Below are 26881 nucleotides of genomic sequence, written 5' to 3'. Positions count from 1 at the left end.
GCTGTCACTTATGAGCAGGCCTAAGGCGGGAAGGAAACCCAGTGCAGGGGAAATCCCAGCCCAGCACTGCCTTTACTAGATCCTTCTCCACCATGGCTCAAGTCCATATCTGGCATCTTAGGAAGGTTTACAGTCAAAGTTTTTCCAAGAATGTTCATTTGGTTTCCTGGGTCACTGCTTTAATTTTATTATTGGTACTTATTATTATATTCTGGAGTAGTTTCATGACCAATGGGAAGGTGAAGATTTAGAAGATTTGAGGAGATAGTTGCTTGTCTAGGGAGGCCTCATTTTCCATTATTATTGTATCAAAAACAGGGGAAAATGAAATTTGTCAGCTTCTGATAGTTAGATTTTCCTATGGCCCAATTCCCTCTAGTTGCATTTTTAAACTTGTGGATAAATGTGTGAGATACCTGTCCAGGTGCACTGAGGCATTAACAGAAGCAGCTTACCACGTCGTCTTCAGTCCATGCACCAATCTCAAAGGAAGGCAGCAGCTGCGTGGGAAATATGAATGACATGAAAAAAAAAATAATATCCTCTTCTTTCTGGTTTAGCCTCTCATCTTACTTGGTTTCAGTGGCTGCTCTGGCGTGGTTCCTCCTGCAGGTCAGGGTGAATGGAAAGCAATTTCCCTGACCTTACAAGAAAGTTCTCTGTTCTAGGGATTTAGACCCCAGAAGCCAATAATGTGTATCAATCTCTAGTAACAATCTGCTGCATTTTGTGAGCTGTTTAGGGGGGGATTTTCTACAACTTGGTATGTACTTCTCTTGGTCCTTAGCACACTAGGAATGGTTTTATATCCTGTAACAAAGCTTCAGCATTAAGGAATCTCTGACATTTACCAGATACCAAGACTTCCTCAGAATTCTCAGTCAACATGAGGATCAATTTATCAATGAAAATTCCAAAGCAAGCACTTGGTAACCAGATGACTTAGTATGCCTATTCTCACAGGCGGAGGGAGGGGTTTAAGTGTTTAACTGTATCACTTGCATTATATTCTTTAATACCAAATATCAGGATCCAGGGAGGAAGTAAGACATGCAAAACTAGAACTGTTCTAAGAAACCCAGGTGCAGAGTTGCACTAGCATAGACTAAAACACCTCGCTTCCAGGTGCACAAGCACGAATGGAGACTTTCAGCCCACACCGTTTTCAGCCCAAAGAGCTTCCTGTTCAGTGTAGGCCTGATGATCACAGTCTAAATAATAAATGCTTACCTAATTAAAAAAAAATCTGTGTGTCCTATGGGTTGGATTAGAGCTCAAGCCATAATGCTTGGCTTCTTCACGAGATAACATGTCAAAGTGTCACTCAACCTGTTACAAATCATAATTTTTTTGTGGATGAGTTGAAAAGCAGCAGCTGAATTTGGTTGCTTTTACAATTAATGTTAATGACCAGAGGGTGGATTATTTAATCTTTCTAACCTGCAGGTATTTATTCACATACTCAAGACTGCTAGGAGAGGCACAGCTCCTTCAAGAGCTTATAATAGAACTAAAGGTGAAACAGGTGTGGATGATATGTGGGACAGTCCAAGGCCACCTTCACCATTGTTTATTCAGTACCTAGAATACCATACCATACCTGGTACATTTTTGCTGAACCATTTTGTAGAATGAATAAAATTGAAGGCTGCATGTACTGAAATGCTGAATTCTCTGGTATGGAGTTTAGTGTCTGTGGTGTACAAAGGCCAGTGTATTAGCAAAGGGTTCCATATGTATCATGGGGGAATGGAAGGCACAGGGGCTTGAGCTGGGTGCTGCAGGGCGAAGAGAAGTGATTCCAGATGAGAAGTAACAAGGCAAAACCCTGCGGGGGGCCGGGAAGAGGGAAAGAGGGAGGATGGGTGTGGCATGTTCGCCTAAGTGAAGATTCTGGGAGCTCACATTTGGAGGAAAAAGGGGAAGTGCATAAGATGGGAGGGGGTGGCAGCAGCATGCAGAACAGGATTTTTTTTTTAATTCTACAGGTTAAAATCAATATAAATATGTAGGTTTGAGTAATATAGACAAGTTGCAAAGACACAAAGCTTACACTTCAATCCAGACTATTCTATGTATACTCAGCTACCCTCCACGTGCTTCGATTACCTCAAGGAGTGTCCCTTCCCTCCTCTGAAACACTGGAGTTATGTAGGAATCATCCAACACACTCACCTGCTGTAACAATGTGGAGAAGAGAAAGACTCAAGGGATTGAATCTAAAGCTGAACTTGATCAAAGAAAATTCATGACAAGTTTTATTTCTTCACAGTGCAGCTGTATCCAGCTGCAGAAATATGTCGTTCCTTCTCCCATCATGGACACAAATGTGAAATAAGGAACTTTTCTCATTAGTTCAAGAAACACCAGGCTGCGTTGTGGAAATATTTCCCTGCATTGAGGCCAGCTTTTACAGGAAACGGGGGCATGTGTGATGTTTTGATTTTTGTACAATTTCCAAATGTGCTAAATTAAATTGAGAAATAAGTATTTTTTGAATAGAATAAAGGTTGCAAGTGAAATAACCAACATCTTTGGTTTGAATGTCAAAGGAGAGTGGAGTTCTCTGAGGAGGGCTCAGCCCACACAGTGCCAGGGAAAGACACTGGACTGGGTCTGACTCACTCCAGCAGGAGTCCTTGCATGAGACACACAAAGATCAGTGAGAGGAAGCTGGAGCCAGGCGCTGCTTCAAGACGGTTTGAATTTGGCAAGACAGGGGATAAGAGTTAATGATCTCCAGCCACATAGTGGCTTACCATTTCCTTTATGTTTTCTGTACCTTGTTAACATATCAGTGCATCTGCTGAAGGATGAGTTCTAAGCCTTTCTTTCTTTGGGGATAAAAAAAAAAATCCCTCATGACTGCCCCATCACTTTAGAAATTCATTATTTACACTCCAACTGACTTCAGGAGAAAAAAGCTAACACTCATGTGCATGTGTGTGACAATGATTCCTTCAAAGGATGTTGGGAATCCACTTTAACAAAGATCTTATATACACAGCAACACATAACAAAGGGATTTACTGTCAAAACGTTTATTGCAAAATGGAGTCTTAGAACAAAGGAAAGCAAAGTAAAGTTCACATCAAAATGAAATGTATGACACCAATTTGGATTTCTGAATACACTGTGGAATTTTTGCTGGAATATCAAATTCCAACTATGAAGGCAGTAACTGAATAGTCTTACCACACGAGAGTAAAATTTAATCTTCCATACAAACATTATACACAATATTTGGCATATGACTTGCTCAGAATAACAATGCATTAGAATAACTAAGAGAAGGTTTTTGTTAAAAAAAAACAATAAAGTGATAATGCCATCTATTCAAAGCTCACACTCAAAGAATATAAATATTTTCTATCATTTAGTACAAAATTTTTAAGAGTGCAAAAGCAGTATGTGCAGTGTATCATATCTAATATTAAAAGATAAACTATTCTGCACACGATATAAAATAATTAGTGTAAGTGCCTGAAACTCTAGTTTTGAAGTAAGTAATCACATGTCAGAAAGTTCCTCACAGGCAACAGAGTGCATGTGAAGCTAGGGTCTGAGAAAATGACCAGCCCCCAGATTTCAGATTTTCTGATAGACCACTCATTTTCATCATAGAAATACTGCACCTAGAGTTTTCAGGCTATGCTACAATCAGATGAATAGAGCAGATTCACCTCTCTGGCAATGCTTAAAAATCTAAACAGGAAAACAGTCTTACTCAAAAGCAGCAAAAGGTGCCTGATCATAGAAAAATTATGCTCTCTTATATATGTGGTATAGTAAGACACTACTAGTTTTACATAGCTAATGAGTGTAGTGGAACAAAGATCCAAAGAAAAATAGTGTCAATATTTTAGACTGTTTTAAAACTGTCTTTTATAAAACTCTTATCTCTCTAATGAAAACTCTGAAAAACAAAGTTATGTACATAGTAGGCTAAGAGAAGTCATTCTGGGTCTCTCCTAAACCCTTCCCCTACCTCCAATTCCTTTGATTTTAATGGGGACCAAGTTTGAGTATGTCAGTTGGTGTTGAAGTCTAAAAAACCCACTGCATGTTAAAATAAATCACTACCTGAAAAACAGCTCTCAATATTTCCAGAACATTAAAAACAGTTGTGCTATGTGCCTTCACACTCTTCCCACTGGTTATTTACATAAAATATTAAAATGTGATTTTGCTTTAAAAAATATGCTGTTAGGAAAAGGGCCTTTTAAATTAATCTGGCAACTTTTCAAAGAACTATAACTAACATAATGAAGACTTTTTCTTTTTATATATTGTGGCATCATTGATCAGTATAATGGAGAGTGCCCCCTCTGCCCGCCCCACCATGAAACCATTTCCACAAATGGTGGATCTGAGATGAAATCACAAAATTTTGATTGAGTAGTTGTTGTAATTTTTTATACATTTATTTTATTTATTTTTATGTGGTGCTGAGGATCAGACTCAGTGCCTCACACATTAGGCAAGCACTCTACCACTGAACTATAACCTGAGCCTCTAGTTGTTATAATTTATTTTATTTCTATTCTTTCTTTTTTGAATTTGGGTAATTTCATTTGGGGAAAACAATTAAGAGGTGGAACTCTAAAACTGCCAGATCTAATGAGTTTCCTACTGGGGAAGGGACCGATGCTATGGAGATTGTGGACAGAATTCTTTACAGTGTGGGAATGTCCCTGGCTTGCAGGATGTTACCAGTCTTGGCAGGAGGTACTATGTACCGCCCTGGTTATTGTGACAACTGAAAATGTGTCTCAGCCCCAACCCCCACCCCAAACACCATCAGGTGACACACTGCTGCTCCAGGTGAGAGCCACTAGTAGGGTGTTATCAAATTCTACATGCTCAACTTTGTGACTAAAGAAAAAAAGGCAAAAGGTGATACATTTTCAACTGTATGACTCTGACAATTATTACAATTTAGAGTTTCAATTCTCATTTTGAATCTTTACATTTCTGTTTCTTTAACTCGTCTCTTTAGAAATGTACATTTTTGTTAAGAAACGAACTAAGTCTAATACTGATAATTTGCCATTTCAAAAACTGATCTGAAAAGTGAAATTTGAAGCTGTACAATTAATATCTTTAGAAATTCTACACATGGTTAATAGGCATTTCTTTTTAAAATTAATAAAATTAGCAATCTAAAGTCTTTTAAATAATCTTTCCAGACAGAATGAGAGCACTGCAAAATTCTGTTTATGTGATTTGGATTTCAGGGATGTTTTACCATTTTAAAACCACCAGGACCCTGATTTGGAACAAAAAGTTAAAAGAGCCAAAGCCATATAGTCCAATTCCAGATGAAGAACAATTTTGAGCCAATTCTGCTGTATCCTAAATCCTTGCAATTTCTTAATGGCACATGTTTAGAATCCAGGACTATTATGCTCCTCTGGAAAGCACAGCATGTGTTCACTTCATACTATTCTGAATATTTTATAGTTTTCATTTGACTTTTATTCCCTTAATTCAATTGCATTTTGAATAAGCATCCTTTATTCCTAATTCTTCTTTGACACTTGATTCTTCTGTAACGTACTACATGTCTTTCCTTAATGATAATACATTATATTACTAAGCAGAGTATTGAGCTATGACATCTCTGGAATATTGGTGAGGAAAATGGCAGCAGTTAAGAGTGGGAGAAATGCTATCTAATTAATGATAAACCTAGGTCTACATACAGACTCCTATAACTCTCCTTTTTTGGTCCTATTTGGCTGCTTTTAATGCACCACAACTTTATTTATAATCACATGGATTTATATGATAATTAAGAAAATGTCAGTTTCATTCTGTTTATATGTTCTAGATTTACCCTGGATTGTTCTTAAGAGGTGGTAAGATTGGTTCGCATTCTTACACAAGATCCTGCCATGCACAGAGATGTCCTGGCTTCCTCAGTTTTGCTCAAAGTCACCCATCACTGGGGCATTTCCTGACCACACTTTAAAAACCTCAGCCTCCTCCACTGGCCTTCTCCTCCTTCCTGAATCATTGTTCAGCAGGTACCTAGTGAACGTTAACGTATCACATGATGCATTTTCTCTGCTCATAGCATGTATGCTCCATGAGTGCAAAGAGCTTTCTTCCCCTAGCTGTTCCCCCAAAACATTACCTGTAACAGAGAAGGGGTTCAGTGAATATCTATGGAATGAATGGTTTTATTTTTGCCTGGAAAAGGTCTACGCGCTTTTACAACCCCATACCTTCTGCTCTCTCCTTCAGGTTCCAAGGGACCCTGAAAAGTGAGTAGCTGCAAGGTGTCTCTTCTGCTCCACCAAGATGTTCTGATTGCATGGCCTGGCTAGTGTGGGGAGCACATCTCTGTCTCTGAGCAGACAGGCTGCCCATGCAGCTGGATCTTATGTGAACAGACAGAGGAGTTACAGCAGAGGTGTGAGGAGGACCCACCTTCCAGGGCAAAGGTTTACCTGCTCATTCTGTATATGCTCAATTTGGTGGCGCAACCTGCAAACAACACCGTCTGGGGCACCTGTCAGGGCTCAGACTTTCCCCAAGAGCAACTAAATTAAATCAGTTTGTACAGTTTAGATTCTAAGAATATTCTCTTTCTTTCCTGAGAGCTACTCATTTTAAATTTTCACTTCATGTACTAAGCAGTATCACTTGAAATTGACAGTTCAGTTTTCCAGAAGGTTACTAAAACCACTTATTTTTCAGTGTCTTTTCACTGGCACAATTAATAGGAGCTGACATTAACTGGCCACTTACCATGTGCTTGGTATTGAGTTAAGTGCCTTATACATGTTATTTCTTTTAATCCTCATGACATGTCTTTGAAGTAGGTTACTATTATTCCCATGTTAATGATGAGCAAACAGACTCACAGAGATTAAATACTGTGCCCTGGGTTGCACAGCAAGTAGAAACCTACAACATTTTACTAGTGATTTCTCCCTATATAATGGTCAGTGGCACAGCACACTGACCATTTGGTAGAGTTTTTAGTTCTCAATGGGAATTAAAAGAACATCATAGTTCAAATTCTAAAAGACCCTTTTATGAATATACTTAGAAATAATATTAGATAATATCCATGATGACATCCTTTCTTTTAACTTTAATATAATAAACTGCTAAAAGTAGTTTTGTTTAATAGTCAAGTTTAATTTGACTATTTGTTTAATTGTCTGCTTTTCAATTTAGGCTAGAAAAAACTTGGTTCTTTTGCTTTTCTTTATCTAGTTACAATTTTAAAAATGGTGTTTTATAGTTTAAATGAGCTCTGACAAACCTATGACATCATTCTGAGAATATTTCTGTAGCCTCATATTTAGAGCAGCACCTGTGTCAATTTCTCTGAAATACCAGCATCACTGAACAGGTTTAAAACAACAACAACAACAACAAAAAACTACTCTGAGAAACTAGATTGGATATAGAAAGCACCCTTCAGAATTTGCTTATACCTAAGTAAGGGTGACTTATCTTTGCTTTCATTTTAAAACATTTACTTTCTTCTTTAAGATATCGATACATATATTTTGAATTCAGTATTATCACACCCCTCTGGAAAACCAAGAAAAGGTCATGCAGAGCGCCCTTACTGGAAGTGAAGAGCAGGCCGGTGCTTAGTATGTGCTTACCTGGGAGTATCCCTTTGGGACAGGTGCCCCCCACACCCCCTTTCTGTGGATAAGCCTTATATGATGGTGTGTTGTTGTTAAAGTGCTTCCTGGGTTAGCTCTGGTATGCAAGCCGCCACCTACTGTTGGCTTCAGAAGGAGTATCTACCTTCAAATGGACTATTGAGAACAGTTCCCAGGTAGCACTTTGAGCAGCTGTGCTGTTAAGTATTAAAGATTCTTGGCATTTAGGTATTTCTGAAGAAGCATTTTCTTACAATCTTCTTTCATGTCAATCTTTTTGTGGTTGAATTTTATAGTCACTATCAATCATTTTTGACGTTACAATACATTGTCATAAGAAAAAAAAATGTAATATGTTCCAGAAGAATCAAGTGTCAAAAAAGAATTAGGAGTGAAGGGTGCTTGTTCAAAATGCAAGTTTTCTTATCTAAGTGAATAAAGGGAATAAAATAAAGTCAAATACAAACTATAAAATATTCATTAAAAAAAGAAAAAGCCAGAATGTCATTAGTTTAAAAATACTATATTGTATATAGAAGTACAAATTTCTATAATCAGGCACCGTATTTGCTGATTCATAAATATATCTTTTTGGATTAATCATTCCCCCTTTCTATAAGCAAAAATCAATCAAAAGTTAAATAGATAAGGAAATGACTGTCCTGTAAATGTGATTGGCCTAACAATGCAGTGCTTGATTTTCTGCCTCCTTACTGTTATTTATGCAGACTGAGAGAACAATTTTCTTTCTGAACATTTCCAACTTTAATACTTTGCTTTCTGCTTTCATTCACTATTATTATCCATGTCATTCTCCTCCTCCTCACCGTCATCATCATCATCATCGTCACCTTCTGACAAGTCAAAATCACTGAACCCCAGGGCCATGTTGACTTTCTTTCCCCTTCTCTTAGATGTGGTTTTGGAAGAATTCTGCTTGGCTTGCATGTTTATCTGCATCCCAGAATGCAGCACAGCTCCTGCTTTGTTCATTGAGAAGATATCCCCAAAGCCCATCAGCATCATGGCCTGCAGACTTGGGTTCATGCCATGGCCCTCCCCGTTACTTGCTGCTGTGATCTGACATGACATCTCTGCACTGTTTGACTCCTCTGTTTTAGATTCAAAGTAAGACTCCTCAGACATTCTTGCAGCAAGAGGCAAGAGAAGCTATCAAAGGGAAGAAAGGACAGAAGTAAAAAGAGAAATTAGGACCAATTTAAATAAGAAAATAGATACCACAAAATTAGTTGGTACTACACAGGAAGTAAGTGATTAGTGAAATCCATGAATGTAGGGAAATAGGTGAGAATTTAATTAATGGCAGATTTAGCTCCAGCATATTTGCCGTAATTTATGAATGACAGAGTAAATCATAAACAAAAGTTTGCAAAGCACCACAGGAAACAAAATTTCAAATGGACAGGAAGAGGCAAGTCCTCAGCCTTCATTTTGCTTAAAACAAAATAGTTTTTGAAATTTCTCTTAATTTTTCCCAATTTTACTTCCACATAGAAACATTTAGTAAACCATCATATCAAAAAAAAAAAAAAAAGAAGAAGAAGAAGAAGAAGTTAAGCAGACACAAAATCTCAAGTGAAAAATTAAGAAACTCTGTACCAAGGAAGAAAAGCTCAGAGGAAGTATAAAATCAGTTCTGTTCTCAATGTGGTTCAAGGAGAATTTGAGTAGTTAATTACCTTTTAAATTGATTTAGTATTCTGACTATGCACTAAAAATGAGCCTAGAACCCATGTGCTTTCTTGTATTATTTACTTCAGCCAGATGTTATGTAGTACTATTTGTCCAAATTATTCAATAATTTATTTGTGAATAAATTCTAGAATGTGTCTAACTTTTCAGTTCTACACAAGTATGTAAATATATGTGAAAATGGGGGGAGGGAATATTCATTTAGATTACTGTTTTCTTCATCCTCAAATATTCAAGTTTCATCCTTTTAATAGAACTTTTTTTCCCCCCTAATAATTCTCTTTTGCACAGGTTAAAAAATGTTTTTAAAAAATCTTACATAATTATTTTGGACAGCCAACCTACTCCCATAAATGTTCGGTCATATTCATACCAGAGTTAGGATATGTAAAATGTTCCAGCCTCCTCTTAAGAAATAAGCAAATGAAGGCTTGTATTTCTGATGTGGTTTAATATGAATAAGTTTATGATCTACAAATCACCTAACTCTTGGAGGACCCTGACTTTCTGGGTATAAAGTTACCCAATACTTAGTACCAGTTTCTTAGTTTTTAAACTGAAGTTGGATCTGAGTTGTTGTTGTTTCTTTTTTTAAACAGCTCATTCTATTAGGAAGACTCCTAGAAGTGTTAGTTCAGAAATAATTTCATATAATTCAGCTAAAAAGCACCAGGTATATGGAAGAAAAAAGTTGCTTTTGATCCTTAAATATTGGAAACAGGATGTGATTTCCCTTGTTGGCACCCTTCTTGGATTCTCAAATTTATTTTTAATTATTAGATCCTCTCAGGAACTTTTGGTTGCTTATTTTATTATTTCAGAGGTCTTTCCTCATGTTATGTTAGACACCAAAGATTTCTGCAAATGTCCCTCAAATAAGATTTTATTCCTAAAATTTTAAAGCAAGCTACAGTAGTTAAAAAAGAAACATCATCCTTATTTATGCATAGAGAACTCATCTTCTCAAGTATCTTTAACTTTTAATTTTAGAAAACAGTGTCCCTGAAATCAGTTCAATAAATGGTTTTTATGAAGTTACATAAACGTTAAAGTTTTATAATTAAGACGAGGCTACATACAGAAAACCTCAGCTTCCAGCCACTTCCTTTTTCAAAGATTTATTTTATCTTTCAGTAATCTCATTTAAAGCCAACTAGAAACTGAAATGAGGATAAAAGAAAACAGCTACTTATAAAATATCTGAGCATAAACTTTCTTTCCTTCAGAAATACCAGCTCTAAGCAGAGGAGACATTAAAAGCAGGTACTATAAAGAAAGAAAACTTAGACCTCATAAGTAAGAAAAGCAAAGGAAATCTCACTGAGATTGTGCTTCATGCTGTCCATTGTTAGATGGTGGCCCTCAGAGCAGTTCCTTTACAGAAAGTTTTCTGGAGTTAAAATGCAAGCATACATCCTACTGAGCACTCATAGCGTTTTATTATTTATTACACAACTATGTTACTAATAGCAATAATGTGTGCAAGGCAGCCCATAATTTCTTAGCAAAACTGATGCCAATAATTCAAAGAAAGGTTCTAAAGCATACTGTAATAGGTGGTTTAAAGTTGTTTTTTTTTTCTTAAAATACTACATTTAGAAAGAGTCAAGCCATGCAGTGCTTTAAGATTTCAATGCATTTGAAAAATAAAACAAAAAAATCCTCTCAGGCTTCAGAGGACGTGCTTGCAGGGACAAGGGCCCATTCCTGCTCCTGTCCCTCATCAGCCTAGAAAAGTAGGGCTCCTGTGCAGATCCCTGGGGTAGTGCTTTCTAGTCTGCCTGCCAGCATCAATTCAACCTCATCAGGGAACTTCCCTCTACTCCTTACTTGAAAACCAAGTGAAATCTAGAAATTTAGAAAATGTACCTTTGTAATGTCCCAAGATAGTCTTTTTTTTTTTTTTTAATTAATTTATTTATTTATTTTTAGTTCTCGGCGGACACAACATCTTTGTTGGTATGTGGTGCTGAGGATCGAACCCGGGCCGCACGCATGCCAGGCGAGCGCGCTACCGCTTGAGCCACATCCCCAGCCCCAAGATAGTCTTATGTGTAGCTATTAAACTCTTATTTTGGGGTCCACTGGATTACAAAAATCTTTTTTTAAAAAAGTTAAATTTGATAATGGACATTTAATTTCATTGCGTTTTCATTTTTGGATATCAGGTTGCTTTTCTATACAAGTTGGAAAAGAAGACAAACTATTTTTACTCTTTAGACATTGGGAAATATTTGCAATTGCGCACTGACTGCTTAATGAAGAGCATTTAGAAAAATTGTGCTTTATATTTGTACTATGAACTGAAATGCATTCATTCTGCTGTCATGTACAACAAATTAGAATGAATATATAAATTTAAAAAGAAGGGAATTTAAGTTATTTGTTATAATTGTCATAGCAACTATCAAAATATAAAAACATAAGTTTACTTTTACTCTATCATTGTGATTTTGAGTGGGAAAATATTTCCCATTAAAAGTCCTGGAAAAACAGATAAATTTGTACTTAGTTGCTAGGAAACAAGTCATTTAAAACAGAAAAGAATGCTGAAATCTGCTTAGACTTTAACATATTATGTTAGAATGTAAGCTCAAGGTTAGTGTGTACATAGTAAAATCCTTAAAAAGAATTTTTTTTCTCTAAATATAATACTTGGGAAAAATCAAGACTCTTCCTGGATATAGAATATACTAGAAGCATATCCTAAGCTTTTCTAATATTTTGCTTCCATGGTCATGACACTAAATTGAGCAAGGAATATTAACACCATCAGGCTAGTTCTATTTTAGAAGAAAAATGTGGTTCAATTGTGGCACAAAGACTTTCTTAGCTACCTTGGAGTTAGTTATTAATTACTGATGAAGTTAATAAAGAGTTAATCAGCATTTAGGCACATGTTCTGGGGACCTAACAGATGGTGTGAAAATACATCAGATTTTATTTTTGTAAGTTTAATATACAAGCACATGGAGAGAATAACATTTCTTAAGGAAAAAGCCAGAAATAGGACAGGACTTTTCTTTTAAATTTCTGGCATTTTGATCATTTATACTAGTTGCTACAAATGAAGGCCTTTAGCACACAGGCGTAAGGCAGGAAGTGAGGAGGAGGCAGGACAGGAGAAGAGCTGCCATGCTCAGCCACATTCTAATGCTGCACGTGGGAAGCCGGGTGCGAGTACTCACCGGGGTGTTAGACTGCTCTGTCAGTTTTTGCTCCCACATCTTTAACCGTCTTTCCCGTTCCTTGAGCTCCTGCTCTTTAAAGCTGAGATCACGCTCTAGTTTCTTTAGTCTCTCAAGGGTTGCTTCAATTTCACACCTGCACAAGGACAACTGGTAAGTCTCAACTCTACTACAGTGTCCATCAGAATGCTCATCAGAGTAAAAGACTAATGCGTGTGTTTTGAAGTTGACCAGGACATACCCAGGGAACCAGGCATCTTCTATATCCTTAAAAATCAACAGGGAGCTTCTGGTTTGGAAAAACATGCTCAAAGTATTGCAACAAAGCATCAGAGTCGTGGGATGCAGCATAACCTGGAGCTGGTGTCTAGGCTAGTCTTTAGTGAGTGCCTATAGTCAGAGAGCTGTTTATAGAGTTTATAAAGTACATTACATATCTCATCTTATTCCCAGAACAGCCCAACAAACAGTTACTAATTTGTATTATGGATGGGAAAATGACACTCAGGTTAGGCTATCAGTATCATACTGTTGGCAAGTGACTGAGATGGCACTTTAGCCTACCTTTGGCTGAGCAACCCTAGCAATCAATAGATTAATCTGACTCAGCTTCCTTGGTTGGAGGGGTGGTGGTTATAGCATATCAAGACTCTATAACTTGCCTGATCCTAAGAATTACCTGGGCAGCTTGTTGAAAACAACAAAACAACAAAAGCACAGATTCCCTTTCCTTGGAGCTCATGATTCATTAGACAGGGGGCTGGGAAGGACTTGCATTATTTGATAAAAACTCAGGAAAGTCTTTACAATCAGGTAAGTATAGGACACTGTGGGCCAGAGGAGCTCTGAAGATCTCTTTCTTAATAATGTTTAAAGGAAGATTTCTGCTTCATCTCTCTGGGCCCACCAACCTCACACTTGGAACAATGTGACCAGTAATAGAAACCTGTTCTTCACAGCAAGGGAAATTGCTAACATGGCTTGGCACAAACTTTTTTCTCCTGCAGGGCTGTCATGATGTCTAAATTTATGCTTGGAGAACTGGAAGTCCTTTCCTTGAGTTTCTGAAGAGCTGGTAAGTAAGCCACAGTAATGAGGGGATGAGACGGGACTGGGAGAAGGGGAGAGGGAAGGGGAGGCCAGGAAGGAAGGCCCACAGAGAGGAAGACAAAAAGGAGGAAGAGGTGGCAAGTGGGAAATCGGTGCCATGTCTATTGGCTCCTGAGTGCTGCCAACAGTTATGCCCCCGTGCCTTAGACTGCATCCTCAGGGAGATGGGGAGGTGTGAAAGGGAGAGCCCCTGGTCAAAGTTAATGAATATGTGCAACCAAAATCTGCCTTTTTATTACCAGGGAAAATCAGAGGATGTGAGAGGCTTATTCTAATACTCTTACAGATAAGAACTTAATGAAGGAAAACAAGTGGTTTCTAGGTATTCACTGGCAAAGTCCAACTCAGGGAACAGTTATTGAGGTGGGTCTGGATGTGGGCCCAAGGCTTTGCTTCTCTGCTTGACTGAAAAGTTCCTTAGCTAGGGAGGCAGCAAGTAAATGCCACCCACAAATATCAACACTCCATCCCTTTCATTCATGCCATGTGAAAAGGCATAAAGAGAATCGCGTCATAGTTTCTAATAAGGCCCGGAAGCAGCAATATTTCAGAATCAAGACTATTATAAAATCCAAATTAAACCATTGATATTTCTGACAAGGATATTATGCCCATTCACAGACAACGTGCTTTTATTTTTCAAATGAGGGATTGAGGGGAAAAATCAATATGGAAAATGTTAGGATAAACTTTGTAATCCAAAAAGAAAAAAAAAGAAAGAAAAAAGCAAGCTATCTTCAGTCAGAGGGTGGCAAAGAGGCCTCACAGCTGGGCATGCTCAGAGGTGAGATGGCAGTGGTGTGGGCCATTAGTCTGTACAGCCCTTTTTTCAACCAGTCCCAACTCTCCTGCCAGTGAGACTGATCTCACTGATGTTCTTTTCAGTCAGGGTAAATGGCCAACACATTCTGTTTCACTTGTAATTGAACCCAAGAGCTCATCTCAAGTTCCAGCTCTGGGAGCCCACTGCGATTTTTTGAGCCCTTCTGGAAAAGAGATCAAAAGTTAAGTAAGCTGAAAATTGTGACACACAAACAAACACTGACTGAACAGATCTTCCTCCATCTGCTCCTCAGGCCCAGGTTCCCAGCTGTGTTCCGGCTCCTGTGCCCAAGGCTCTGAGGTTAGGTACCACAAGAAACTCAAGCCCAAGGACAGACACTGATCCCCTAGATGTTCCCTTTTTTTCTGGTGTGTTGTTCTGTATCAAGTGCATTTGTTGGTGCATTTATATAAACTTCCTGTTCTAAAATTATAGTTCAAGTGTCTTGGTTGGTGAAAATTTTATGTTTTCTCTTAAACTAAACCCAACCAAGTTTGATTTCAAGTAGTATTTCTATGAACAGGCAATGAACTGTAATTAACTTCTTTCATTAAATAGACACTTACTTTGAAATAAAAGATCTATTTGCTAAAATTTATATATATATATATATATATATATACACACACACACACACACACACACACATATATATTACATGATAAATATACATTAGTGTTATGTATCATATGTTTGTGCTTAAAATCTAAGTTGGAACGATTACATTTTCTGATCTCAGCTTTTTGTTGTCAAGAAGGCATGTCATGCTGAGAGGACTTTGGTCACCAAGGAAAAACACAACAAACAGTGTTTGCCAGAGACATGGGTCTGAATGCTCATAACCCTATGTAACTCACTTGATGCAGAATGCCGTCGTTTGTAGACAATCACAGGGATTAATAAAAACTGCAAACAGGACAAACAGGGTACACTTTCTGTTCTTAATGCTCACTGCCATTATTGCTCTTATGTTAACAGGAGGAGAATCAAGATGAGGATTTGATGAACAGGGAAATGGCTGATACTAGATTTCTTTCTTATTTATTAGACCAACAAGAAGAACACAGTTTATGTGGATTTTAATAATCTAGCTTTAAAAAAGAATTTTAGAATCATTTAATTTTCCAAAAATAGATGTTCCATCTGGTCTATGTGTAGAGAAAGCTCTACCAGAAAACAATCATCTGCCAGACACACCACAGCAGGATTGGAAGCAGACTGCACTGTGACTCTCATTCGCTAAAATAGTCTTTGGACCCCAGTCCCATGGCTTTAGGCACCACACAAAAGTTGGGGAAAAGCAAGAAGTAGTCTGAATATGTTGTCCTTTGAAATACCCAGATGATTTGATAAAAACATCATTCTTTTCAGCACTTGGCAGATTGAGTAAGACAGTCTTTTTGCTGTAATGATAACCTAAAACAATCATGCCCTGTAATATGACTCGTAGCTAAACAGGATCCAGTTAAATGAATCCTGCATGTTAATGGGGAGTTGGCATAACCAGTGGCCACAGTCCAGCAAAAGCACAGTGCAGCATACATGCCGGAGTGGCCTGTGTACCAGACCCCCTGGGTCCCATTACAGGCTTCATCTCAGTACAGTACGATCTCGGCAAGTTACCCAACCCGCCTGGGCTTCAGTTTTTGTATCTGTGATACAATTAGGGTTGCCATGGGGATTTAAAAAGATAATCCAAATGAAGTACAGGCATCTGGTAGGAACCTCATGAACAGTAACTGTGTTTATTATTATAATTGATATTACTCCCCATGTCTTTAACCAATTACCAAGTTCAGTTAAAACAGCTCTAGGATTCTCAATCTATGGTTTGCTGGTTCAGGAAAAAATACACATTTTCTCTCCAGCCCTAAGAGCAGGGTCAATAGTTCCTGAAAGAGCCACTAAGGATGCCCCCTGGCCAACTGTATTTTCCAAAAACATACTGATGTATTTTCCTCCATCCTCTATCATCAAATTTATTTTGCTCATTTTTCACCTTGAAGTATTCTTTGTTTGAGACAGGGTCTCCCTATGTTGCCTAGGATGGGTCCAACTTGTGATCCTCTTACTTCAGCCTCCTGAACAGTTAGGATTACAGGCATGTACGACCACACCTGGCCTGAAGACTTTAAAAAATTAATCATTCAACTAATCCAGGCTTAATGTAAAACAAGTAAAAAAATACAGATATACAAAAAGACAGCACTCTTCAATAATCTCACTACCCAGTGATTACATTGTGGATTTAAAAAAAAATTTTTTTTAGTTGTAGACGGACACAATACCTTCATTTTACATATTATTTTTATGTGATGCTGAGGATTGAACCTAGTGCCTTACACATGCTAGGCAAGCACTCTACCACTGAGTCACAACCCCAGTCCCAACACTGTGTTTTGTTTTTGTTTTTTTGGTAGTGGGAATTGAGCACTCCCCTACTGAGTCACAACCCCAATCCCAACACTCTGTTTTTGTTTTTGGTAGTGGGAATTTGAACTCAGGGGCACTCTACCACTGAGCTACAGCCCCAATACTTTGGATTTTTTATTTTCAGGCTGGGTCTCACTAAGTTCCTGAGGCTGGCCTGGAAATTGGGATCCTTGCCTCAGTGTCTCAAGTAGCTGGGTTTACAGGTATAAACCACCATGCCCTGCAAAAATGTCTTTTTGGTACTTTTTCTTTGTATTTATATACATACTATTAATGCACCTTTATTTTATAAAAAAATGGAATCATTCTAAACAAACTGGACTGTAGCCTCTATTTTAAAATCATTTGTCGTGTGTGTGTGTGTGTGTGTGTGTGTGTATAATGGTTCTGTTTTATTTAGTATATGGCAATATTATCATTTTAAAAAACTATTTCCATATTTTTGTACTTAACACCACTTCTAGTTGTGCAAATCTAAATTAGGCTGCCTGAACAAGTGCCTATACATTTCTTGCATACCATTCCTGTTTATTTCTTAGGAATAAAATGGTAGACGTAGGACTTCTGGGACATAGAATAAAAACATTTTATAGGAATGTAACTGTCCCGGCAGTTAGTGTTTCCCCTGTTAGCAATGTATGAGAAGGCCTATAACACTAAGCATTTTCATAATGTGAATTTTTGCCAATCTAATAAATTATGGTTACCTGTATTTACTTGATGATTAAAGGAGGTTGAATATTTTTCATATGTTTATTAACCATTTGATTTCTCGTTTTGTGAAATGCTCTTTCATGTCCTTTAGTATATTTTAATTAAATTGTTCTTTTAAAGATAGTAATTCTCTATCAAAATGTTTTTCAGTGTATGGTATGGGAACCTAAGAGAACTTTTCAGAGGATTCTTGAGGTCAGACTGGTTTCCAGAATACCTCTAAGACAGATTTGCCTTTTCTACTCTAATTCTTTTATAAATGTACAGAGTATTCCAGGGGCATTATGTGATAGGGCCATAGGCTGAATTGAGAAGCAGGATTTATTATTGTTTTTGAAACAGATCAATAAACACATATTTTAAATTTTTCTCAGTTCTATTTTTGAATGTGGTAAATATTGTCAGATATGACTTAGACAAATTTTTTTGAAGTCCTCAATAATTTTTAAGAGTGTAATAGGATCCTGAGACCAAAATGTTTGAGAAGTACTTGGAAATTTATTTATGATGGACATTGCTTTTGGCCATATACATGTTTTGAATTTTTATTTTTAAAGGTTTTAAATTTACAAACATCAATTTGTTTTCTGATTTTGTTGGCATACTTTTAGAGACTCCCTATCTCAAAGGTATTGATACTAGTATTAAAATCTTATTAATCCTTTGGGTAACAGATCAAATAGCATTTCCTTGGGGAATTCTTTTATTATATCCCCAGACTAGATTGGATTTCATGGTTAATGCTCTCAGATATCCAGTACTTCTGTCATAATGCTTGTCAAAACAGTAATTAAATAGTTATTTGTACACTTATATTTAGCAGTTTAACATTGGCCTCTCCTGCTGGAGTGCACCATGAGCTTTGGGATGGTCATGCTCATTACTATAGCCCAATACTGAGAATGGCACCACCCATGTCTCCAAATGCAGAGGTTCAAGGAACACACCAACGAGTGAATGTAAGAAAGACTTCTGTAGGGAAAATTAACTTACATATTTATATTCTCTTGTGCAAGAGCATAATGTCTTTTATGTTATCATCGTTATGGTATTTTATTCCTTCCCTATGTATTTATTGAGTAACTACTATGTTCAAGGCACATGCTAGATGCTGTGGGGACAATGGGTGATAAACAAAGATAATGTAATGCCTACCCCTCCAATGTTTCAGCCACTGAGACATTAAACAATAAACTGCAGAGCATGCAGGTGGGAATGGTCTGACCTAGAGTCAGGGTACCTTCCTGGCTCAGGGTACACTTCCTGGTCCAGTGGCCACTGAAGCCAGTAGGAGCTGGGGTGGGGGATGGGGTCAGGTGTAGTGTAACTGAGATGGGATGGCTTTAAACTAGGAAACTGAGCTTGCAGAGACTCTGAGTAAAGCAGAAATGTTCCTCTGTTGTGGGACTGCAGGCCAGAAACTAAGGGGCAGACTGGTGCTGTTAAGATGAGACTAGTGAAATCAGAGTAGGGGGTTTCCTGACTCTGAAGTATTTCCTGACTCTGAAGTATTTCTCTTAGGAGCAATGGGAACATGTATGGATTTCAGGGGAGTGAATTGATTAGGTGTGCACTCACCTCTTAATATAGGAAACATTACTTTCTTGTTCTGTTTTGTTAATTATTTCAACATTAAAAAAAGTCCCTCATAACTATACATTTAAAAAAAAATTTTTCTGGTCACAGATGGACACAATGTCTTTATTTTACCTATGAGCTACAACTCTAGCCTCCATACCTAGACTTTTTACTGTATTACATTTGTATTCCTAAATAAAAATTCATTAAATTCACTGGCCCTACACAGCTATTTCAAAAGAATAAATAAATAAGAGCACTGTAAAACACCAACAGAATTCCCCAAGAAATGTTTAACAACAGCAGTAAACCACTCAGATTTTCACAGTATGTGCAGTATTCACTTGGCATCAGCAGATGGCGTAAGGCGTCACTTACTGCCAGGGCTGTCAGGAGCAGAGATGAAGTTACTTAAAATCTCTGCAGCGTCAGGGGAGTAGTGTCAGCTCCCAAACACGCTATTTATATTCCTGCATCATGTGACCTGTCGCAAATGTTTCACCCTGGCTTACTTTTTCCACTCATATAATACGATTTTCTCATTACTACGTTTGTTTTACACTTAAGAAATTTTAATAGGATTTATAACATCTAGAGTTTTCTTTTAGAAGTGTTTGTATAGTCTTTCTAACCTCTAACTAGCACACAGAGAGAACTTCAAACTTCAAGGCTAATGGTATTTTTATTTCTTACTGGTTAGAGGCCAAAGCTTCCTAACAGTGTATATACAGAAATGTCTGGTAACCATCTTTTGTCTCAGAAGATATGATTTCAATATTCTTTCCAAATACTGGGTAACATACTAAAGCAACAAGCTTAGAGAAATACGCTTTCTTGCTTACTTATGAAATGGAAGACTAATCAGATCTCCAAAATCTTATGACTTTTTTTGTGTGTTGTTTCTATGCTATGCTTAGCAATCAGACTGTGGTCAGCGTCTCTGGTCCTTTTCCCTACTGAGGTTAGTGATGGACCTTTGAAGCCAGGGCTGGGACTGGGCACCAGGGTCACCCACCTCCATTCTGCCTTGTGGTGCAGGAACGAATTACACTGGTCAGGAAGGCTGGTGTCATTGGACATGGACTCCAAAATAGAAATGATTTGCTTGAAGGATGGCCGTTTCTGAAGAAGAGAAGAAAAGCAATCAATTGTGGACACTTAAGAAGGGAGATCTTCAAGAGAAAAATGTAGTAATAAGCTCAACCTACTGTAACTAAAAGAAATGATGCAGTGTTCTGGTTTAGTTATTTTACAACCATCACATTGCTCTGGTTTAGGGAACTGTGTTCTCTATTTTCAACTAACAATTTTTGTTTTTGGTACCAAGGATTGAACCCAGTCGTGCTCAACCACTGAGCCACATACCCAGCCCTTTTCATTGTGCTCTTGCTCAATTGCTGAGGGCCTCACTAAGTGGCTGAAGCTGGCTTTGAACTGGAAATCCTCCTGCCTCCAGCCTCCCCGAGTCACTGGGATCACAGGTGTGCACCACCATGCCTGGCCCAATCAACTATTTATAAGAAATAGATTTAGACGTTATTTTTCTATCATGTGGCCTAAAACTGGGGTAATTAGTAGTTTTCTCTAGGCAAAAAGAGTGCTAATTCTCTCTGAAATGATTAAGGTCCCTAAAAGGAAAAAGTTAAGTCATGTAAATATTTATGTGATAAAGCTAGTAAAACATTACTAGCATCATGGGCATGCTAGTCACTGTGAAATCCTTTTGACTTTTCCATATGTTTGAAAGATTTTATGTAAAATGATGGGGAAAAATCTACCAATCAATCCATCTGAACTAATAAAATTTCCCAAATCAGTTGGTTGGGAAGAAACCCCAATTTTAAAGCTATCTTGATGTCATTGCTCTCAATGTATATTTCACATTAGAACCAGCTTTAGTGCTGGGACAATGGAAGATCCTGTTCAGCAGAAACTGAAAAGGCAGTGGTTAAGTGTACTTCTTCAATGAGCAGTAACTACACTAGTCTTTCTCTTTAGACTCTAGCCAAGGTTGAAACAAAAGGTTAAAACAAAAATGGAGAAAGATAATAAAAGGATGATGCATATTCTCTCTTCATCAGGCTTCGTAATTATACCATTTCTGAACAAATTACAGTTGCAGCAATTAAAACATGCATTTTAATTTAGGAGCATAAAAACAAGAAGGAACAATGTTGAGGTGGCTTGCTCTTGGGACTTGAATGCTTCCTACATTATGAAGAAAAGTTTTTTTTTTTTCATTTCTCAGAAATATAAAACTGGAATATTTATTGAGTTCCACTGATATTGTTCTCTTTTAAAGGCACATGTGTGAGTTATGTTTTAAGAGAGTGTAGTAGCTAAATGTTACTGGTGTACATTAAGCCTTCTAATAAAGAAGAAAATGCCTTAAGTAGGAAACTTGAGAAATATTGTTTGTCTTCTTTACCTTTGTTCCTACTCTAATTTCTCCTACCATGTGTCATGTTTTAAAAGGAAAAAAAATGTTTCATTTGCACAGGAATTAATTATATAATAAATACAGGATTTTCATTTTAGAAGGAAAAGAAGGAGGAGAAGCTAATGGATTTTTAAAGAAAAACATGTCTCCCTATATTTAATTATTCTAAGGTGATGCTCTTTTGTAGTTGGATGACAAGCATTCCTAGAAAAATCTTAATTCTATAGCTAGCATTTACTCTCAGACAGAAATGATTAATGCGAACATTCAAAATGTAGCACAGCCAGGTGTGGTGGCATGTGCCTGCAGTCCCAGCTACTGATGAGGCTGAGGCAGGAGGATCACTGGAGACTACCCTGGGTAACACAGTGAGACCCTGTCTCAAAAAAGAAAAAAATAAATAAAATGAAGAAGAAGAAAGAAAAATGCAACAACAGTATAGAATTTTATGGTAATATCTTTGAATGTTCTGTTTACACAATAAAACATTTGATATAGGTTCTCATGGACATTCCTTTGAGGGGGCTTAAGTGCCTTTTAGGTATTATGCAGATTTGGTTTACTTTACAATACCACATCTAGGAATATTTATTAAACATCTACATTTATTTTTTCTGTGTTTGTTATCTCCATTTTATAGATAAGGAGAACTAGTCTCAGAAAAGTCTGAACTGCCCAGCATCACACAGGAGGCAATGTACACAACCTGGAGTCATGCTCTTAACCCCTTCACACCTTTTATTACAGAAGGACGAGGTATTCTTACTAAACTTATGGCTTTAGCTATTCTTTTTCCTTATTTAAAAATGTTCTTTTAAGACTTAAATTAATATTCATTAATTCTTTCTTCTATAAAATATTTTAAGCACCTGTCATGAACCATTAGAGTGACCCAACATTTACTTAATACAAGCTTTCTTTTATATACATCTCTCCTCATTACAAAAGAACATCAGTCCTAGAGGTGGGGTGAATATTTCAACCTAGGTGTTGATACTCTAAAAATCTAGGACTAGAAAAAAAGAAAATACCAATTATGGCTCTCCATATATGCACAGGACTGGCACCAACTCCTGGTTGAACTGCTACATATTTCTAGCCAGAGAACTAAAATCTACCTTCCAGAAAATGTACTGTGGTCTAGCTTCTTCAGGCAACAACAAATTGGACATCTATGTACTAAATTGATGTAAAGTGCTCTTAGGAAATACAGAAGAATTAGTGTTCTATTCCCTCATAGAGCTTGCAATGCATTTAGGAAGGAAAAAGATATTTTAAAAAATATCACAGTTCAAGTAGGGCAGTGGTCCAGACTGTGGTTTGGAACAGGAGGCTAGACTAAGCCTGGTCTGGAGACAACAGAGTAGTCAGGGAAGGCTCCATAGTGAAGTATCAGGGAGAGAGACAGAAGGAAGAGAGCATGCTCAGGAAATGAAGGTACACAAGGTGATCTGGAGGAGATGAACAATGATTGGGTGGCAATGTGGGCTGCAACCTCTATGCAATCAAACCCCTCATAGTGGGCATGGAATAGTTGGATCAGAATGTCATGAAAGGAAGTAATCCAGACTTTGGGGTACCAGAAGATCTCAGAAATTACTATCTCCCAAATTAAGAAGTGAGTTACAACTCCAACAGAGAACCTGTGGAATGTAGCCTTTGAATCACCTCTTTAAAAGCCCCCTGTTCCTGCTGAAGGGAAGAATCACAGCCTTTGGGACAGGAGTCCCTTGTGTTTCTCCTTTGCTAGCAAAGCAATAAACCTCTTTTTCCTTTTTCTCAAAAAAAAAAAAAAAAAAAAAAAAAAAAAAGAAAAAAAAAAAGAGATGTCATGAATTGAGAAAATAAAAATCAATCTTAAACTCTCTTTATACTTCACATGGCTAAACACTAAATTCTTTAGTTCCCAAAGAAGGGTCAACTAACTTCATGTTAAAGTCATGTCAACTTCATGGCTTCAATGTTGGGCCTAATGTCCTTGTTGTATGAAGTTTTTATACTATGATTTAATTAATGAGCAATAAATATATGTTCTTAGAATTTTGATTAATGTAGTGCCAAGTTTTCAATTAAGAAATTACAAACTTGCTTTGCATACTGAAATATAATTACAATTATACAGATGTATATGCATTAATCTAAGTTAATACAAATAATTTCAGGCAAAATTTCTGTTGAAGTAGTAGAAAAAATACTACCAAAATCACTGTATATATTACAATGGTTATGTAACTAATAGAAGGAGTAGGGTAAGGGTAATATACCATGTTTTAAGCAAGCTTACAAATATCTTCTGGATTAGTTGCAAAGCGTAGGCTTTTCTCTTAATGTTTAAAAATACCCACATTTTGTAAAATCATGCACAAAAATAATAGGACCTAAACAGGGGTAGGGAAGACCATTGAAAACCCATGCAATTTTGTCATTGAGTACTAATAAAATAATTATTCCAAATAAAAATACTAATACAGCTTAAAAACATGTTAAAATCTTTAATAAAATAATACTGAGTAAATATAGGACTCAATTTGGAAAAAAATATAGGCAAAATAAATTTGAAGAATAGGACTGACAGCAAAGATTGAAGCTGCTGGACACCAGGGCAAAGGCAAATGCTCGTGGCTGGGGAGAACCAGCAACAAGACTTCCACACCAGGCCAAGCAGGACCATATGGAGTGAAAGCGCCCCACAGCACCAGGCTGCCTCACAGGCTGCATTATTGTACTTCGCTCTCAGTGTGGAACAATGTGCTGGAAAACATTCTGCATGAATCAACATAAATTCTGTGTCACACTAACAGTCTGATACACACCAATAGTTTCTGAGCTACTCACAACTAAAGATGTATGTTGTAGAAGAACAGACTATGTGTTGTGATCATTCATGCTTCCTGGATGTCAGAACAGAACTGGGTTTAAATTAGGAAAGAATTCACGTTTTAGTCTTTCTTTTTAGGCCTCTATTTCAAAAGTCAGAAATAACCCTATTTCTATGAAAAATGGCACCAATGTGAACCTGAAGATTTCTGTTCCTTCCTTGAGTTTAACTGCTCTCTTATTCCAATGTTTAATTGGTGAGAGTCTTCTTTTTTAACTTTCTTATGAAAAATTCCAAACATACACAAAAGTAGAGAAAACAATGTAATGAACCTCCATGTCCTATCACTGAGCTTTGGAAATTATTAGGGCAATCTGGTTTAATCTATATTGGCATCCATTAGCCTTCACCTCATTTTGAAGTAAATCCAATACTGGCCTACCACTTTATCTGTAAATATTTCCATATGTATGTGAGAATCTTTTAAATGATCTTTGCAGGAAAAGGAAACAGGCTATTCATGCTCAAATGTGATAACCACAAGAAAGGCCAAGTTTTGCAATTTCTCCAACTCTGTTGTGATAACTCAAAAACATCCCTGAAACCGGACAGGGAGGACATAACAACATTCTCTGGAAGTGCTATTTGTGCCTGTTCTCTGGTTAGGCAGGCAACACAGCAGGGCCTCATGCCAGACTTCTGGGGTTCATGATCAGCTCCTATCATATCAGCTCAATACTAGCAGTGTGGCCTTGACTCATTATTTAACCTCTGTTTGCTTTGGTTCTTCATGTCTAAGATGAGGGTAATGACAATACCCATTTCAAAGATACATTCTAAGAAATAAGTGAGTTAATATATACAAAGTGCTTAGAACCAATGGCATATAAAATGTACTGTGATGTGTTAGCCATTTTTATAACACAGAGGTCCAATGGTTATTAAAGGTTAAAAACAAAAGAACAAAATTATTTTTACTGAATAAAGAATACCAAAGAGTACTTTTAAAAAGAGTCAATAATGAGTCTCTAGAGATCAAGATAAGCAGATGCCAACACAGGGCCTTAGCAGTCAGGCTGAGGCTCACGGGAACACCAATCCAACTTTGCTTTGTAATGGATTTTATTACTCAAATTTTAAAAACTCAAAACCAAACAAACAAGTGAAAATTCAGAATACTGAACAACCAAAAAATATACCTTGGCATCAGCTTCCCAACACTGGTGTAACAGTTCAGCAAAACTTCTGGGGCAACTGCTTGGAATGGTTAGTCTCTACAACAGAGAGAAGGAAACAAAACAAAACAAATCATAGGATTTACTCATTACAGTAAGCAAAGACTATTTGAAAGGGAGCCCTAAAAGAGCTAATTTGATAGCATAAACAAGATATGAAATCTGAAGTCTCCATGGATTAATATATGACAGGGGAGAATTTACATTCAGATTTGCATCATCTAATCTCCAAAGACTCCCACTTTTTCCTTCACAGATGAATTGTAGTGGATGGAGAAGTCAGGTTCATCAGCACAAATGCAATAAAACAGGATCAAGACTATAAGAAACTATAGTAGGAGAGGGGCAGGTTGGAACTTAGATACTAAATCTAAAACCATAGATTTAGTCTGTATTTTTATTAGCAACTTAAGAAATAATGCAAACAGGCCAGGTAACTAGGAAACCAGTTTAGTTTTGGCAAGAGGTTTACAACTCTGAAAACATCTTTGGCACAGAATATTATAGAGATAATTTTTTAAAACTCTGCCTTTTCTCATTGGAAAGTAAAACATTATGAATGTATGACTCATAGCTTTGCTTTGGTCACACCCATCTACTGTAAGGACCCGATACAACACAAATTATCATGCAAACATCAATTCTATTCTAGCATTCTACAGTAGTGGTTGTCATAGAACATGCCAGACCATTATACTGAGAAGGTATTTTTTTGTTTGTTTGTTTTAAAGACTGCAGAGGATGGGGCTGTAGCTCAGTGGCAGAGCACCTTGTAGTATATGCAAGATTCTAGGTTTGATCCCCAGCAGCACACCTGTAATCCTAGTGGCTTGGGAGGCTGAGGCAGAATGATCTCGAGTTCAAAGCCAGCCTCAGCAAAAACGAGGTGCTAAGCAACTCAGTGAGACCCTGTCTCTAAATAAAATACAAAATAGTGCTAGGAATGTGGCTCAGTGGTGGAGTGCCCCTGAGTTCAATCCCTGGTACTATAAATAAATAAATAAATAAATAAATAAGTGTTAGACCTCCTCCAATATGCCATTAAGTCCGACATGATCAAGGACTCTCTTGCAACCCACAAATTTCAAATGCCCTATGTGCATTCATGCAAACAAACAAGTAAACAATGAGATTTCTAATTTTCTGTGCCTAGAATCCAACTCTGATTTACAACATATTTACCAAATAAAACAAA

General features: G+C 37.2%; 1 protein-coding gene across 7 annotated transcripts in view; it reads right to left on the bottom strand.

The window, feature by feature from the left end:
* Positions 1 to 26881, bottom strand: part of Map3k20 (mitogen-activated protein kinase kinase kinase 20) — a 172541-nt gene that overhangs the window by 36329 nt on the left and 109331 nt on the right. For 6 of the 7 annotated variants that reach the window (XM_048812504.1, XM_048812505.1, XM_048812503.1 and 3 more), the window contains 4 exons: positions 25651 to 25725; positions 20209 to 20315; positions 12536 to 12671; positions 456 to 500 (listed from right to left, as the gene is read on the bottom strand). In XM_048812504.1, coding sequence (XP_048668461.1) covers positions 456 to 500; positions 12536 to 12671; positions 20209 to 20315; positions 25651 to 25725 — 363 coding nt within the window. Of the gene's footprint in view, positions 1 to 455; positions 501 to 3025; positions 8805 to 12535; positions 12672 to 20208; positions 20316 to 25650; positions 25726 to 26881 lie in introns of those variants that run through there. The other variant, XM_048812507.1, reaches the window with a different exon arrangement.

This window comes from Marmota marmota, unplaced genomic scaffold (assembly GCF_001458135.2).
Source record: "Marmota marmota marmota unplaced genomic scaffold, marMar, whole genome shotgun sequence".
Lineage (NCBI taxonomy): Eukaryota > Metazoa > Chordata > Mammalia > Rodentia > Sciuridae > Marmota > Marmota marmota.
The sequence above is the reverse complement of the archived record's forward strand: the minus strand, read 5'-3'. Positions and strand labels throughout refer to the sequence as shown.